The sequence below is a fragment of the Protopterus annectens genome, chromosome 5.part0 (assembly GCF_019279795.1).
Source record: "Protopterus annectens isolate FY-2018-M chromosome 5.part0, PAN1.0, whole genome shotgun sequence".
Taxonomy (NCBI): domain Eukaryota; kingdom Metazoa; phylum Chordata; order Ceratodontiformes; family Protopteridae; genus Protopterus; species Protopterus annectens.
Genome location: NC_056735.1, coordinates 1898200800 through 1898219188, shown reverse-complemented (window position 1 = coordinate 1898219188; position 18389 = coordinate 1898200800). Strand labels below are relative to the sequence as shown.

The following is an 18389-nucleotide window of genomic DNA, read 5'->3' as shown; positions in this document are numbered from 1 at the left end:
ACAAGTTAGCTACCCCCCTATGGAAAGGAAGAAGACATTGAGCAACCAGGAAGAGACCAACATCTAGGTCGGCTATTAGCCAGGAGGGAGTAGGAGGGTGGGTAATAAGAATGAAGACAAGATGAACAACTCACATGGAACATTATGGTGAGTACATAACTTCTTAATGTGAAGTTGTTCAATCTCGCCGTTCATTCTTGACTGATGGGTAGAGTCCCTAGCACCATCAATCTCGGGTGGCTCATGGGAGTACATTTTTCAGGACCATAGACCCAAAGGAAGCCCTGTCCCTGGAGGCCTTATCAACTTTGTAATGAATGATAAAGGTATGAGGTTTCGACCAAGTGGCTGCTGCACAAATGTTATCAAGGGGAAGTTTGGCTTGGAATGCAGAGGATGTAGAAACTGCTCTGGTTGAGTGAACTTTAATCTTGTGTTGCAAAGGCATATTAGCAGCTGAATAGACAAAGATGATACAAACAGATAACCATTTGTCAAAGTTGTTTTAGCCACTGGTCTACCTTTCCTGGATTCAGAGAATGAAACAAAGAGCTGGTCTGATTTCCTGACGTCTTTTGTTCTATCCAAATAAAATCTGAGCTGTCTGTGAACATCAAGTTTGTGCAGCATATACTGCAACTTGTTGAAATGATTAGGGAAGAAAACTGGTAACTCAATAACTTGGCTGATATTGGTTTCTGAACAAACCTTGGGCAGAAAGGAGGGATTTGTCCTAAGTGATACTCTGTCAGGATGAAAAATCAAATAAGGAGGGTTGATGGATAAAGACTGAAGCTCTGACACTCTGCAGGCAGAAGTAATAGCTACCAGAAAAACGGTTTTCCACTACAAATATTTGAGGCCACAAGATGATGCTGGTTCAATAACTTGGTTGATATTGGTTTCTGAACAAACTTTGGGCAGAAAGGAGGGATTTGTCCTAAGTGATACTCTGTCAGGATGAAATATCAAATAAGGAGGGTTGATGGATAATGCCTGAAGCTCTGACACTCTGCAGGCAGAAGTAATAGCTACCAGAAAAACGGTTTTCCACTACAAACATTTGAGGCCACAAGATGATGCTGGTTCAAACGGGGGGAGGATTATACATCACAGCATAAAATTTAGATTCCATGGAGAATGGGAGTTTTCACAGGTGGTCTCATATGAAATGTCCCCTTGAGAAAGGCCTTGGATAACTTCTGGGACATTATGTTTAACCAGTCATTCCCAAGATGAAAATTATATATAGCAGCCAACTGGACCTGAACTGTTGCTACTGTCGCTCCTTTGTTAAAAATCATAGTCAAGAACTCTAGTATGGATGTCAAGGAGGCTTGGTAAGGATCAATATTATGCTTAGAGACCCACATGGAAAATCTCTACCACTTACTAAAATATAATCTTCTAGTGGAGAGCTTATGAGAAGACAAAAGGATCTGTTTTTTCTCATTAGAAAAATTAAGAAGCCTGGCTATGAGGGGAACTGGAGCAGCCAAGCCGTCAGCTTCAATGACTGCAGAGAGGGATGAAGGTCCCTCGACGGATGTGTCAGAAGGTCTGGAACTGGGTCCAGAATCCAGGGATCCTCCAAGAGATGATGTTGAAGGAATGGGAAGCAAATCTGCCGAGGCCAATGAGGGGCTATAAGAATGATGGTCCTTCCCAGGGATTTTGCTTTCTGTACAACCTTGGGTATCAATGGGATTGGTGGAAATGCATAGAGGAGACGCGGGGGCCAATCGTGTACGAGTGCGTCCCTCGGGACTTCTCCCGGAGGGAGAATCAGGGCACAGTAGCTTCTGCATTTTGTGTTGATGTGACTGGCAAAATGGTTGCAGCAAGGCTGGCCCCATTTGCGGAAAAGTCCGTAATCTCTTTCTTGAGGGACCACTCGTGTGGCAACAAGATTGTCCTGCTCAGTTTGTCTGCTATCACTTTGGATCTAACCGGGATGTGCGTTGCCAGCAGAAAGCTCTGGGAGGAAACAGCCCACTGCCAAATGTTGAGGGCTTCTCGGTGAAGGGGGTAAGCTCTGGTTCCCCCTTGCTTGTTCAAGTACCAGACCACTAACATAGCTGTCTGTATCGCAATGGTTCCTAGAAGTAGAGAGTCCTGCAAGTACTGCAATGCCAAAAGTACTGCTCTCATCTCCAGAACATTGATATGCAAGTGTGACTCCTGATCGGTTCATGTGCCTTGGGCAGTCTTTCCCTGAAAATGCCCCCCCCCACCCTATCAGGGAAGCATCCGTGGTCACAATGGCTATTGGAGGGGGTAGTACAAAGGGGCGTCCTGTAGTGACATGAAGAGATGTCAACCACCACTGGAGATCTTTCTTGCAAGAGCTTGTAATCAATATCGTGTGGTCCATGGGTAGTTCCTGGTAAGGCCATTGAGTGAACAACAGCCAATGAAGGATCCACATATGCATTCCTGCTAATGGTATGGCTAGGATTGCTGCAGCCATCATACCCAATACTTTCAGAACTTCTGAAGCTGGTGGTCTGTCCTTTGATACCAATGTGCTGACACATGCTAAAGAAGAAGGAAGACTCTTTCAATTGGTAGCCTTAGAGTGGTGGTTGAGGTGTCTAGCTCTGCCTCGATAAAAACAATATGCTGCGATGGCTACAAGGCAGACTTTTCTGAGTTGACTGTAATACCTAAATGATTGCAGAGTGACAGAGTGTACTCCCTTGCCTGAATAAGTTGCTGCTTGGTGGTGGTGGTGGTGGTAAGGAGCCATCATCTAGGTATGGAAACACCTGGAATCCTAGATGCCTCAGATGAGTCGTGACCACTGCCATACATTTGATGAACACTCTGGGGGCTGTAGTGAGACCAACGCGCAGGGCTTGAAACTGAAAATGATTAGCTCCCAGCTGGAAACACAGCTGATCTCTGGATGGCCTGGCCATCTTTATGTGGTAGTACGCATCCTTGAGATCTATCAAGCACATCCCAACTGTCTTTCCCTAAGAAGGGAAGAACAGACTGAAGCGTGACCATCCAGAACTTCTCTTTCTTTACATATTGGTTAAGTCTGCTGAGGTCCAAAATGGGTCTCCAGTCCCGTTTTCTTTGGAACCAAAAACAATCTTGAGTAAGTTCCAGATCCTGTCTGGTCTGCTGAGACTGGCTGGTTGACTCTTTTTTGTAGCAACTTTCAGTCCTCTATAGTTGCTTGTTCCCTGTAACTGGGTGGAACATCTGAGATCCTCCTTATGGATGGGGGGGGGGTGGCGAATGGTATAAAGTACCCTCTGGAAATGATACTTTGTACCCAGCTGTCTTATTTCTTGCCAGGAGCCTGGGTACAAAGATAAGTGACCCCCGACTGCCTCTAGAGCAGGACAGTCGGGTCTCTTTTCAGGAGCGCTGATAGGGTTGCCCAGAGAAATGACCTCCGTCACCCTGATGTTGCGGACCCCCTCTGCCGCGAGGGTGGCGTCTTCCACTATTACCCCCTTCTCTGCCCCTGGAGGGGGGTTCACCACTTGTGCCCTGAAAGGCTCCTTGGGCTTTCCGGAACCATATTTTCCCTCCCCTTTGACGTTTGGGATAAGGTCGGGTGAGATGGAAAAACAGACTCCGATGGCAGACACAGAGTCTTTTCCTCCTGCTCACACCTGGTCAAGGTTTCCTTCACTTTAGGCCCAAAAAGGGATGAGCCATCAAAGGGGGTGTTAATGAAGGATGACTTGAAGGGCTCTGGGAATGAACACAAGCGCATCCAGGAATGTGTTCTAAGAGCGATTCCTGTACCTGCTGCTCTACTCGTTCCATCAGCTGAAGACGCATGGATGAGTTGACAACAGAATTTAGGGTAGAAAGCTGGGCAGCAACTTTGTCAGAAGCACCTGCAGCTATTGTATCCTGAAGAGCATCTCCCAACTCCTTGAGGAGATCTCTCATCAACCTAGTAAAATGGGTTAAGTAGTTCAGTGAACGGAGAGCAAAAGTTGCTGAACTGAACATGTGCTTCCCATATCTATCCATGATCCTAGACTCTCTATTAGGGGGATGGATAGACGAGAAAGTCTCAGACATTTCCATTTTGGTGGCTGCTGCCACCACCATGGCATCAACTGGGACTCCTTTGGATAAGAAAGCTTTGTCTGGTGGGGCTGAAATAAAGTTGTTAGGCCTCCTAGGGACAGGCTCCATGGACTCTGGTGACTCCACGCCCTTTGAGAAACCAACTGCATGAGCTCATCGAAGGGCGGAGACACCTAAGAGGTGGAGGGTTGAGACCCAAAAGCCTTCAGGAGAACTGACTCACCTTCAGTAGGGCTTTTGGACTAACAGTCACCCCTCTGCCTAAGGATCTCAAGTATCTCAGCAAAGGAGATATCCTCAGAGGGGGACCGTGGGGACCCTTCTGACTCATCCAAGTCAGTGTCAGATGTTAAAGACTCCTGAGGGGAGTCCAAGTGTCTCCTCTAATACAATCTCTTCCTGGGGACCTCCTCAGTGGGAGCCTCTGGGGAGGTCTCAGAAGAGCAGGGGGCACTCTGTGGGGCTACCTGAGACTTTGGGTCTCTACGGTTAGCCTGGACGATGGAAGCATTAGCAGACACATGTGCTTTAAGGGATGAGGAAGCAAGACCTGAAGTCGAGGATGTCTTTGGAGACAAAGCTCTCCTCATGGCTTCGAAGGCACCACAGCTCTGATGGGAAGGAATCGATGGATCGAGGGAACCGTCAAACCCTCCCACACCAAGGCAGTGGGCTCCAAGGAGGTAGGAGCAGAGCTCATCCGAGCCAAAGCCCCAAGAGGAAGAGTCGACACTGACCAGTCGGTCCGACTATCCTCCCTGGATCCGAGTGGAGAGTGTCGGCTGCTAGAGTCCCCGGTCGGCACCGAGGATGTCAGAATGGATGGAGCCGAGGACACCGGAGCAGGTCTCGGCTCCAAAGGCTCCACAATCAGCAGGTCTGCTTCTTCTGGCTCCGAAGGGTCGACACGGCTCAGAAGAGGAGTAGCCAAAGCAGTAGTAGTGGTCTTCAGCTCCAAAGCCACTTGGGTCGGAGCCGACAACAAATTAGCAAGGCCTGGTGCCTGTAAAAGCTTCTGCACCAATCGATCCATATCCAAATCTGAAAGACTGACAGATGATTTAGATGAATGCACCGATGGTGCCGACTGGGGCAATGATGACTGAGGCACTTGGGATACCGGCTTCCAAGGATGTGGGCCGGCTCAGAAAAGAAAAGACAGTCGGCTCTGAAGTCTGCGGAGCCAATGTCGCAGAGTCATCAGACTTTTTTGATTTTTTTGAGTGCTTGGAGTCCTTAGATTCAACAGAGGACTTAGAGGACTTAGATTTGCCGGCCACATCCTGGTCACTCAAAGCCTCTTGAAAGGGGTGTTTAAGCAAACCCCTGTCCATTAACTTCCTTTTCCTCTCTAACAACACTCTTGATGAAAAGGAATGGCAGATAGCACAAGATTCTTCTTGCAAGTGGACAGCCCCTAAACAATACACACAGGTAACATTGTCCATCAGTCACTGACATTTTCTGATTGCAGTCTGGGCATTTTTAATGCCCGACTTGGGATGTTTGTCATTATCATCTGCCATAATTACTTTAACACGCAAATCAGACATTATTAAAGCTACTAGGCTCTAAACACACACACACACACACAGAAATGAACCTGAGATAGAGTCCCAAAAAAAATTTTTTAAACTAGAAAAAGCTGTATATAGCCACTAGAATATTTAAACGCACTCTCTACAAAGACTATGGCCAAAACACACGAGGCCAACAATAGAAAAAGGCTGTTTATAGCCACTAGAAAATTATTTAAACACACTAACAGAAAACTAGGCCGAAACACACAAGGTCGATATTTTAAAGATTAATAACACACAGGAAGGGGAGCTTTAAGAAAGATATAAAAGCTAACTACCTAACTATCTAACTTATTTATCAAAGTGGAGTAAAAATTATTTAACCAACTGCTAAATATAAAAGTTTTTAAATTGTACTGGCCCGAGCTTTCACTGGAACCACAGATCAGATGCCCTGGCAAACTAGATCTGGGGTAATTCACAATGCATCTCGGGATAGGGGGCTTAGCCTCGAACTACTAGAAGACCTCGAGCTTTGCAGATGGTCGTACCGGAGCCGATCCATCAGCTCCGAACCCATCAGTCAAGAATGAACGGCGAGATTGAACAACTTCACATCTAAAGATAATACAAAAAATGAGAAAATGGAAGCTTTGTTAAATGTATATGGATAGTAAGATACAAGCAGTTAAATTATTTTTAGTCTCATTAGCTTTATACACTGGTCAGGCTTATTTTTATCACCAGAGGAGAAGTTGTGGATAGCAATTAATAAAAAGCTGAAGGACTTTATCTGGGAGGTGAAGATGGCAAGAGTCAAGTGGGATAAGCTGCAGAATAGGGCAGTTGGGATTACCCGATCTAATGGGGTATTTCAGAGATACACAGTTAAGTAGAAAACTATAATTCAAAGTAGAAAGGGGGTGATGATGAAACAGGGGGGAAGCTCAAGAAACAAGAAGAGACTGGGATTCTGGATGCAGGCCTTTAAGGAGAATATCAACAATCATACAGAATATTATATACATAAAGTAGCAGAAAGTATCCTAAGAACTAAGCCAACATATGAATGGAAAAGGAGATTCTGCTGATAGGGATGACTGCAATTAGGGATATAGACAACAGGCAAGAGGGGGCTGAAATTTATTGGAGAAAACTGGCAAAGGAACAAAGATATTGGGAGCAAATAACCAGAGAGTCTCCAAAGAATTCTTCCTCAGGTAGATGACAACTGTTGGAGGTGTAATGATGAAGAAACAGGTACCTGGGAGCATATGTTCACAGAGTGTAACAACTTAGCAGACTCTGTCAGGAATACTGACCAAGCATAAGAGTGTAACTAAGGAAATGATTTTTGAGCTAGGGTACAGGATCTGAAATGTCTAGACATATTAAGGTCTTGTTAAGTTTAAATGTGGTGGCTGTCAAAAAAGCAGTAACTAGAAAATGGAAATAAAAATCTAAACTAACTATACATGAAGTAGTGAATACTGTAATGGAGATAAAAGAGCAGGAAGCGGCAACCTTAGAAAAGGGTAGGAACAAACTACATAGAAGAAAAATGGAAATTTGGGGAACAATACATGCATGCATAAAATGGTTAGGAGAATGAATAAGGTTCAAGAAAAGGTAGGAATTGAACACTATGTAATGTTGCTTTACTTATTTGATAGCTAACAATTTATATGTGCTGTATAATTTTTGTAAATGTGAACTTAATATGTTTAATTACTCATTTTTCTTTTTTTTCTAAATACTTTTTATTCCATTTTAAATTTACAAAACACAGAAAAAAATACAATACTTATAAATAAAATAAGTTGGTTGGATTTACAGGTTTTTAGGGGCTTTGTAGATAATAAATTACAAATTCTTGAATACTGAACCCAGTCCTAAAATATTAGAATTTTTCTTTCAGATCAGTAGTGACATTTATAAAAAATAAATCATACTTCTCAATAATTTTCAAAATATTAAGATCAGAGTATGTGGCCTTTGACGTGTCTCATTGGAATTATTCTACTGAAATACAGAAATTTTCAGAAGTCAATAAAAACTGTATTTAAAATCTGCAATTAATTCTCCATCTAATTACTGGAGAATCTTTACTTGGAGATTTTGACACAGACGTATTTAACCCCAAACAAAGTAGCCCGTTTTAGTAAAAACAAAAATATAACATGCTGAAGATGTGACAGTTAGTGGCTGACTAGAAACACATGGCTTTGGAATGTCAAATGGGTTGTTACATTTTGGGAAGAATTTAAAAATGTTACTAAAGCCTTATGGTCAAACAATTGCAATATAACAAATTATTTAATTGTATTTAATGTACCAATTCTGAATTTTATTCCTAGAACTCAAGTGCCTCTCTTATGGTCTATTCTGGCTATTGGCAGAAAGGTAATTACAATGAAATGGAAAAATAAAAATGTCATCTCTTTTTCAGATTTTGTGTGTCTAGCAAAAATTGTTTGCAACAAAGAACTGCAAACTATATACAACTATGAATATCACTCACAAGAAATTATACTAGCAAAAACTTAATTACTTATTAGAAAAATATTAATGTTATTGTTTGAGATCAGTATTGGTTATGGACTTTGTAAATAGTTTTAATCATTTAATTTGTTGGTTGAATTTTAATTACTTTTTTGATTACTTTGTTATAAAGGTAAGTTTGCCTATGTCACCAATGATAATTCAATTAAGGTGTTTAAAAATACATACAAAAAGTCAGTATGTGAAAGCTAGTCTCAAACAGGTAGCTACAGCTTCAGACTGTTTGGTCACACTGTCAAAGTAAGATTGGAAATTTACAAACACTACCCTCAAGATATTGCAAAAATCTCAATTTCCTAAAGAAAAAACAGAAATGCATTTTAACAATTCTGGCAATCAAGAATTTCAAAATATGAGGGTCAACGAATTCAAAATGTGATGTAGCTAATGTCAAATAAAACAAGCAACAATCTTCTAACAGGAATGTGGTCTTAAACTTAATCTTCTTTCGGCTTTTCCCGGTTTGGGGTCGCCACAGTGGATCACATGTCCGCTCATGATTGGCAGTGGAGTTTTACAGTGTCGAGTTGCCAGCCCGGCGCCCAACCTTCCACAGAAGGCACACACACACACACACACACACACACACACACACACACACACACACACACACACCTAGGGCCAATTCAGACTGTCCAATCCACCTGCAGCATGTCTTTGGGATGTGGGAGGAAACTGGAGTACCCGGAGGAAACCCACGCGACCACAGGGAGGACATGCAAACTCCGCACAGAAGGCACCCCAGCCGAGGATTGAACTGGAGAACCTCTTGCTGTGAGGTGACAATGCTAACCACTGCACCACCGTGGCCGCCCTAATGGTCTTAAACTTAATGAAGAACATAAATCTTAAAATAAAATCTCATTACAAATATATGCCAAAATAACGTGGAATAGGAGATCAAAATAAATGGAAGAAAGTGCAGAATATAAGCTAAATGGAATTACTTAAGTGGAAATGTTGCCATACAAGCATAACTTTTGTGTACAACTATCCATACATAAAATAAACATTTATCAGTAGGTATAGCTCAACAATCCTGGACTCGAGCTTTCAAAGAAACTTTGCTTTTGTTGGCCAACACCCAGAACACAATATCCGCAGTAGCAAGTCCCACCTAAACCCCGCCCATCATTCAACAATCTGTAATAGTTAATGAATATCCATACTGCTACCGGCATGAATATTCATAGCCTATTAATAGTTTACCCCATTTATCAACATAGTGCAATCTTGGAGTAGTTATACTTAATTTGCAAAGGTGTTTTAATAAGTATATTAGGTTAGTAACCTGATTTTTAATGTTTTAAATATAAAGTTTATCAGTAAAATGGTTCCAGGTACCGCAGTTGCCAAGTGCCTTTAAACATTCCATGCTTTTATGGTGGTCAACAAAAACAGTTCCATTAAATGTAATTCGCTAAATTCGACAATTAGGTGTTTTGCTCAAAAGGGTTCTAAAAAAGGTATTCGATATAATACTTTGATGAAGTGATATAGACCCATGCAAAAGGCAGAAATGAGGAAACTAGGTTCACCAAGAAAGATTTATCTACACTTAAAGCCAGAGCTTCTATGAAATTAATGATTACAGAAAAGAAACGTTTCACATTACAATTCCACTACAAGATGGTGTACTGTATGACATTTTTAGAAGTGACTGTTCCACTACTGTTAAGAATAAACTGCATTTGCAGAACTTGCCTGCTGTGATGTTTCTATTCTTTCATCTTCCAAGCCTAAAGTACTAAAGCCCTTGAGAAGAATGTCCTCTGTTGATTCTGGTACAGATGGCATCAGCGGAACAGTAATGGAACGAGATGTCAAACTACAGAGATCTTCAATGGGCAGCTGTGTGATAAGAAATGCAACAATCAATCAATCACAATGATACTCTCTAGCGTCCCTTAAAAGCAAAGCACATTAAAACATATACAAATCCCAAAACTGAGAGTCAAAAAAGTTCAAGTGCAAGTATCTAAAGCTACATTTTAAATGTATGAGATGTACAGGATGAATTTACTAAACACAACCAGAAGTTCTGCTGCATACTACATCAAGTACAAAGAAAGACAGGCCAGCTTGTAGATCTTCAGCTGTACAAATCGTGCTTTTAAAGCGTAGTTTTACAGAAACCTTCAAATCAACTTAGGTTCATAGACAAGTACTAAGCACTCAGTCTCGAGACCTTTGCCAGCCTGGCTAATAAAATATATTCAAAGGTTCCCTCCAGCATCAAGGAGGGCAATACAACACAAACCGAGAAGAACTGGAGTCTGCCCATCCGGTTATCTAGGTTTTTCCTTTAAGGTGGAAAGGGTGCTACTCTGCTGGATACAGGTTCTTCCAAAGGTGGGGGATCAGAAATGACCATTATGATGCATAATGTTATTCATTTTAGGTAACAAACATACTACATTTCATCTATTAGACTAAACATAAAAATGTAACATTTTCCTTAAACCACACAAACGGAGAATAAAAATAGGGCAATTGAACAATGCCTGCATACATACACAAGCATGCCACAAAGACCAATAATAACCTTTTAATGCTGGCAAGTTTTCTATGCTCGCTATAAGCATACTTGGCACCATAAATGATAAAACATAACCATTTGTGACAGCTTACAAAAAAAGTAGCAATCATTTCTTACAACCTGTAAAGCACTTAATACACAATCTTCTAAAGCAAGGATTCAAAACACAAGATGATTATTACAAAGGTTCTGAAAGTTTCTTTACTAGATGATCAACACAGATATTTTCTTCCTTTCCATCACCGCACAACATTTGGTTAAATGCCACTTCTAACTTCTACCATAATACATCAGAACTATGTTGTCTACACTAAAGACCAAGACTGGTGAGAGGTATGACATAAACGGAGGATGAACATATACACAATGAAAAACATAAGATGCATGCTAGCACATACACGCCTTCCCTTTTTATACTAGTACTTGCTTTGCTTCAGACAAGTTTATTTCCGAGATCCAGATACAAATAAAATGTTTCTCAAATTTCCTGACTATATTTCACAGAGTCGCTGGAATTCATACATACATTACTCTGTTTTCTCACTCTGATCAGACAGCAAAGCAAAAACATACATTGAAGAAGCAACCACTGTAACAAGATTCACTGTGAACATTTAATTGTAAAACAGTGGGAGTTGTATATGGCATGAAATGTCTTTGTAATAAATTTTATGTAGGGGAAACAAAGAGAACATTTGCTTGCAGAATTAAAGAGCATGTTAGAGATATTAAAAATAATAAACAAACTAGTGCCATAGCATTGCACTTTAATAAATATCATAATGGTAACCCTGAGGGATTGTAGTAACTGTTTTAGAAAGTGTAATGAGAAGTGAGTATTTGAGTGAACAACAAATTAAGTGTATATTAAGAAAAAAAGAAATGTTTGATTTTAAAATATAATACATTAAACCCTATTGGGTTAAATTAGGATTGTTCATGGAAAAGTTTATTGCAATAATTTATTGTAGTTGATTTAGTCAATATTTTATGCATAGCGTAGAAATTTTGGATATTGTCTCTTTATGTATTAATTGATCGATTGTGTGGGTGTGTTGTATCTGTGTATAAAAGTGAGAATGTATGAATTAGAAATTTCTTACTCTGTTAAAGGCAAGTTTGCAGAGGCGCTAGAGAATTTATTTGTAATTTAAGCTGAAAAAAGTTGCTGAAAATAGTTTAAAATAAATTTTTGCATCATTGGTAATTGGATATATTTTTTTGTGGTGAAGAACATCTTTCGTGCATCTTTATTGTGGTTTTACAACAAGATTCACTGTGAGATTCACTGTGACGTTAAGGCTTCAAGTCACCATTATTACTTAACTTATGGTAACATTTTCAAGAGATGAACATCGTCCTTGAGTGGCCAGTGCACTACTGCCCTGCTGCTAGATTATACTAGCAAAAGTACAGTTGTGTGAGAAAACTTACCACAACAGTAGAGGTTTGAATGATCACTGCTGCAGTAGCCTTAGTTTTATTGGTTATATCCTGCTAGGCTTTAAGCCAGCTTCCAAAGCTTCAGGGCACCATTCACATGTGCAAACTGTCAAATAGTTCAAGATGAGCTGACTAAATGGCAAGTTTGGGCACAAGCTCTTCAAAACTTTCTTGCCAACAGTGAGAGGGAGACTAAGCCCAGAGGACAAAACTAGGAACAAAAAATAAATGTCCACACCCTGGCATAAGAAGCACACCAAAAACATGGGGGATGGAAGGAGTGACTACTGTAGCAGCAATCATTCAAACATCCACTGTTCTGATTTAAGTTCATAATACTCATCACTGCCGCAGTAACTTTAGCTATATGGGTAGATTACCCTAGCTAACTACATTTGGAAGGTGGAAGGAGAAAAGTCCAGGAGTCCCTGGAGAATGGTCCTAGAGAAGGAATCAAGCTTACAGTGTTTTGTAAAGGGGTGTGTGCGTGTATGTGTGTGTGTGTGTGTGTAGATGTAGATGTAGGTGTGTGGGTGTAGGTGTGTAGGTGTAGGTGCAAATGTAGAGATTGTGTGTAATTTCTAGAATCCAACCCTTTCCAAAAAGCCAAGGCCCTGATAGAGAGTGTGCCTTGACCCCTGGCAGAAATAGTTTTGTTATGGTGAGTATAGCTAAAGGTGAGAGCTTCGGCCATCCATTTGAAAATAGTCTACTTTGACACAGGTTATCCCTTCTTCCTTCCTTCACAAAAAAGGAGCAATTGATCCAAAGATAAAAAGACATAGTTCAAGAAAGATTTAGCTCAAGGTAGTACCACAATTGTGTGTGAACATCCAAGGTATGGAGTATCCTTTCCCACTCATTTTTAAGTTCAGGAAGAAAACGGGAAGATGGATAGTTTGGCTTAAAGCAAAGTTAGATACCACTTTGAGAACTAATCTTTCTTTTATGCTTAAAGAAACCTGTAACTATGGAAATGAAATAGAGTTGACTTACCATAAGAACTGTCAACTCAGATACCCCTCTTGCAGAGGTCATAGAAATGCATAAAACTGTCTACCATGTTAAGAACCTCACGTCAGCCAGGAAGCTGGTTCAAATGGAATAAGTGTCAGCTTCTCTAACACAAAATTAAGATTCCAAGGAAGGATCACTGGTTTTCTTGGAGCTGCCTAAAGCAAAAATCCCTTTCAAAAATATTTTGACACGAGACTGCATTGAAAGAATAGGATCCATAGGCAGACATGCTGAAATGGCCAATAAATGAACCTTGACAGAGGAATAAGAAAGGGCATAGGATAGTAACACACAAATATTGTAAAACTAGCAAACAACTAGCCCTGAATGGGGTGCTAGTTAGTTGTTGGCACCAAATAGAAAACCTTTTCCATTTCCTAATATATGGTTTTCTACTAGCAGACTTTTTGCCTCCATTAGAACTTGCTGCACATCCTCAGTAAACAAGTGCCTAAAAGGAATTCAGACAGTCAACTAAAACTGAATGATGTCAGGGTGTATCAAGCATCGCTGTTCTTGTGCAAGTAGATCCAGTCTGTTTGGAAGCTTGTGGTAATAGCCCCTGACCATTTCCAAAAAAGGGATAAAATATAATTGTGTCTCACTTACCATACTTGTAGATTTATGAGTAGATCAATGTTGCAGTACTGATTCCTAGGTCTTTCTACCATGCAGAATCCCATGACCGGTCCAAATTCCAGAGTCTTTATATCATCCCTAGCCAAAGGATAAAGACCGATGTCTGAATGTCAAGAGTATAAAAAGGGTGTCCATCAGTGCCTTCTTCAGGCTTTTTTAAGCAGTGAACAAGCAGTCTGATGCCCGAGGACAGCATAGCCTTCCCAGTTGTCTGAATTTAATTAAGAAGGAAAAACATATGCGGCAAAGAGGGTATGGAGATAAAGAGGACTATATGCAGAAAAAAAAATCCTCTACCCCTTGCAACCAGCAAGGGGGATACAAGTGAACAGCAGATAGAGGGGTTGGAGGGTGGGAGTATGTACTGCAACACTTGATCTAGTTGAACATCTACAATTACAGTAAGTGGGACAACTGTACTATTTCCTTTGTAGTCAGTTTTGCAGCACTGATTCTTGGGAGGACTCCCAAAGCTAAAAGTTGGGTAGTGATTCATCTATATGATCCTAGGAAATACGATTTTGCAGGATGGCAGTAGTGAAAGCAGTTCTAGCCCTGAAGATATTGCCTAGGCTAGGTTATAGTGTTTTATAAAGGTGTGCATGGGGTTCCATGTGGCTGCCTCTAGGCTGGCTGGGGTACAGAATTCTCTGATGAAAGCAGTGACAGCTGCCCCCCATACCTGGTGGAGTGGGCTTTAATAAGCCAGGGTAAATTTTTTTTCATGGTGCGAGTAGCAGAACTTAATCCAGTTTGCTATTAATTAAAAATGGCTTGTTTGGAGATAGGCCTGTCCAGTTTACCCTCTGTGAAAGCCACCAGTAATTGCTCTGCTCTGTTAGGGGTTTTATCCAGTCTAGATGGTACCTAATCAGTCTGCGCACATCCAGGAATCAGAGGATGTTCTCCGGATTTGGGAAGAAAACTGGTAAGTGGATAACTTGGTTTAAAGTAAGTTCTGACACCACCTCAGGCATAAAAGATGAGTTTGTTCTGAGTGACCTCATCCCCATGAAAGACAGTGAAAGGCTCTTTACATGAGGGCTTGTAGCTCAGAAACTCTCCTAGTTGATGTAATAGCTATAAAAAAGTGGTCTTCCAGGTGATCTTCGACAGAGAGGCTCTGGCAGCAGGTTTAGTGGGGGGGGGGGGGGTTTAACACAAAATTTGGATCCCATGCTGGAAAACGGTTGACACAAAATTTGGATCCCATGCTGGAAAACTGTTCCTTCTGGGTGGTCCCCCATTTTAAAAAAGCTTCATGTGGGGGTGCAAGAAGACAGGTGAGGCACTGTGTAGGCAAGCTGATATGGCAGATGCACGTACTTCAATGCTGGAATAGGAAGGTCCTAGTCTAAAGAGGTCTGCAGGTACTTTAAAAGAAAGTTAATGTCTGCCCTAAAAAGTTTAGTGTTTTTACTGTGACAAGATGGAAAATATTTTCCATTTTGCCAGGAATGATTTTCTGCTATCGGGTTTCTTTGCTTCCCTTAGAATGGAAAACAAGCCTATGGGACAGAACTAACTCCTTGTTGTCAAAACCCAATCCTCCAGGCTGTTAACCTAAGGGTGAACCCCTTGGTTTGGTTGAGATTTACTTCCTGCAGTAGGGTGCAGAATCTCTCCTTGCTGAGTGTCAGGAGAAGGGAGAAACATTACTGTCTTGACCAGAAGGGGACCATTAGGATCATGCTGGGTCTGTCCACTCCAATTTTTGCAGTACCCTGGGGGTCACGAGTAAGGGTGGGAATGCATACAGGAACCAACTTGTCCATGTGAAGGTGAAAGCATCTATTTTCCAAGCAACTGTCTGTTGAGTTCTGGAGCATCACTTCTGTAGTCATTTGCTGTAGTGAGAGGTGAACAAGTCGACTGAGGGGACCCCCACACCATATGGCTAGGTCCAGGAAGACCTCTCTCAACAGCATCCATTTGTTGGAGTGTAGGAGGTCCCTTCTTAAAGAATTTGCCAGGATATTGTTCTTACCCAGAAAATAAGAAGTTATGAGGGTTAGCCCAATTTCTTGGGCCAGTATCCAAGTTTTCCTGGACAAGTTCCATTTTGCTTGTTTATGTACCACGTCATTGTGCTGTTGTCTGTTCAAATTTGCAAGGTCCCTGGGCTTAAGTTCTGTTGAAAAGCTTTTGTGGCCAGGTAGAGTGCTAGTAGCTCCTTCTGACTTCTATGCAATTTCCTCTGCTAAGGAGACCAAATTCCCTGGACTTTCAGGGAACTACGTGGGCCACCCAAGCTGTCTGAACTGTCTGTGGTGATGGTCTTCTCTGCTTCTGGTCAAGACAAATGTGCACTCAGGTTCCTCTGTATGGTGTTCTTCCACCAAAGGAGCTCCTTTTTCAGGCATGGAAGGAGAGGCAGTAGGGTTTCCAAAGGTTGGGAATGCTGCTCCCAAGCATTTTTTTTCAGGAACCTCTGAAGTTTCCTCATATGCAACTTTGCCAAGGGGGTGATGAGAATGCAGGATGCTATGCACCTCAGTATTCTCAGGAATTCTCTTCCAATGACAAGGTGCTCTGGAAGAAGACTGGTCAGACAGCCTGTCCAGAAACTAATCTTGTCTTGGTGAAGGAAGACTTTTTGTTAGCTCGACCCTAGGAAGGCACCCAGAAAGAGGATCCTTGTTTGAGATTTTTGAAGAGTTAATGTGAGACATACTTCCTGAAAGCAGTCTAATGTGATTTGCAAGGCATCTAGGGTCTCTGATGTGGATCTTCCCTGAATGAGAAAGTCATATAAGTAGGAATAAATATGAACTCACCTAGAGTTCTGCAACATGCTATCAGAAGAGCTAGATATTTTGGGAAAACTCTGGGAGCAGTAGCTAGCCCCAAATGGTAAAGCACAGAACTGGAAATGACAACCCATTGCTACAAGTTATAGGTAGGACTGTCTGCTATGGGGATATGGAGTTAAGCATCTTTTAGATCTAGAGCGACAATGAAGGCACCTTGGAAGATCATGGGCAGTAGTTTTTGCAACATAAGCATTTGAATTTTGGGATGCTGAGAAACTTGTTTAGTTTTGAGAGGTCCAAGATGGGTTTCCAGTTGCCCTTCTTTCTTGGAGCCAGAAAATTTCTTGAGTAGAAGCCTTATCCCTCTTACCCTAGAGAGACGGGCTGGATGGGCCCTTGGGGAAGTAGTTCCCCAAGAATAGGTGATGAGAGGTTTTCATTGCACTTTTGGTGGCTTTGAAATGTCCAAAAAGGGTTGTATTTCTCAACTGGATGTAGTATCCCTTTCTCTACGATGCTTAGGATCCACTGGTTCCTCATGATGTTTTTTCATTGGGTTAGGAAGGAGAGGCTTCCAGCTAGAGGACTGGGGGGGGGTATTGAAAGCTGGGGTTGAACATAGTCACAGTTGGTTTCTGTGCTGGGTGGGCTCTTTGGAGCTCCCTGCGCTGTGCGACTTTTCTGGTTTCAGTCTCCTGGATTATTTAGGTCTTTTGCCAAAAGGAGGTCGCCCCTTGCCCTGCCTATGTGTAAATGATTAAGATTTAAGAAGGGTAAATCATACTGTACACCTTGGAGTCAGAAACAAGTAAAATTCTTTAACAGATTAAATTTGCTTTCGCTTTTCTTTTTAATCCATCCTCTCCAAAAACTGCTCAGCTGGAGGATCAAAATGACAGCCTTCACCTGATCTGTCAGGGGCTGGGTCCTAAGCCATGCATGTCTGGAGATGACAGAACTTGTGGCATCTACTTAGCAGGAGGCATCTAAGGCATCATAGTCACATTTTAAAGAGTGTCTGGAGACTTTTAAGCTTCTCTGGCTGTTCCCTGGATTTTCTTAGATAAGGTTCTAGCCACAATACATTCTATCTTAGCTAAAAATTTGTGTTGGAGAGATTCAAGGTACTCTAGGATACTGAACTAGCAATTCAAAGCTCTCATTGCCAGAGTGGGAGAAGCATAACCTTTCTTCCCAAATTTAATGGTCTCTTTTCTCTGTCATTAGCTAGGAGATGTCTGGTTGGTCCCTTATGTACACCTTTTGAGGAGTCAGTGGAGACTACAAAAGGGTCAGACCAGATTTTTGTAAAAGTACTTTTTAGATTCAAGCACTCTGTAAAACCTGTCTGGATTCAAGCAGCAGGCAGTAGAGAATTGGCATATAAAGTAATGTCTTCAAAGACATCTTTTAGTACTGTGTGTACAGAGGAATAGCAAGTGGCCTGGGTGAAAGCAAATTTAGTTTTCTGTAGTGGGCCTGAGCCAGTGAGGACTGCTTGCTTCCCCATCATCTAATCTTGAAACCTACAGTGTGGACATCGGAAAATGAGGCCTGCGGCGTGACCTCAGACCCGACAGACGTGTGCCATGGTAGTATTCACAAGCAGGACAGAGACCATTGCGGACTCCAGAGGGTTCAGCCCTAGGAATCTGTGGACTGGGGGGCTGCAAAGGTGCTTAATTTGGGCCATTGGTTGACTTACAACCTAGAGATGGAGCTTTCTCAGTAACATCAGGGTCCCTGGCCTTTTTGTCTGTTTTTTTTGGAATAACAAAAGCGGTTATTGGAGTTTGTGGAGGCCCTGCAGTAGCAGTGGATTGTGATGCAACCTGGGAACCTGAAGAGGACTCC

General features: G+C 41.7%; 1 protein-coding gene across 1 annotated transcript in view; it reads right to left on the bottom strand.

Annotated features, from left to right (window-relative positions):
• COG3 (component of oligomeric golgi complex 3) overlaps nucleotides 1-18389 on the bottom strand; it is a 1722808-nt gene that overhangs the window by 1641557 nt on the left and 62862 nt on the right. The window contains exon 2 of the mRNA XM_044072049.1: nucleotides 9849-9995. Coding sequence (XP_043927984.1) covers nucleotides 9849-9995 — 147 coding nt within the window. The remainder of the gene's footprint in view (nucleotides 1-9848; nucleotides 9996-18389) is intronic.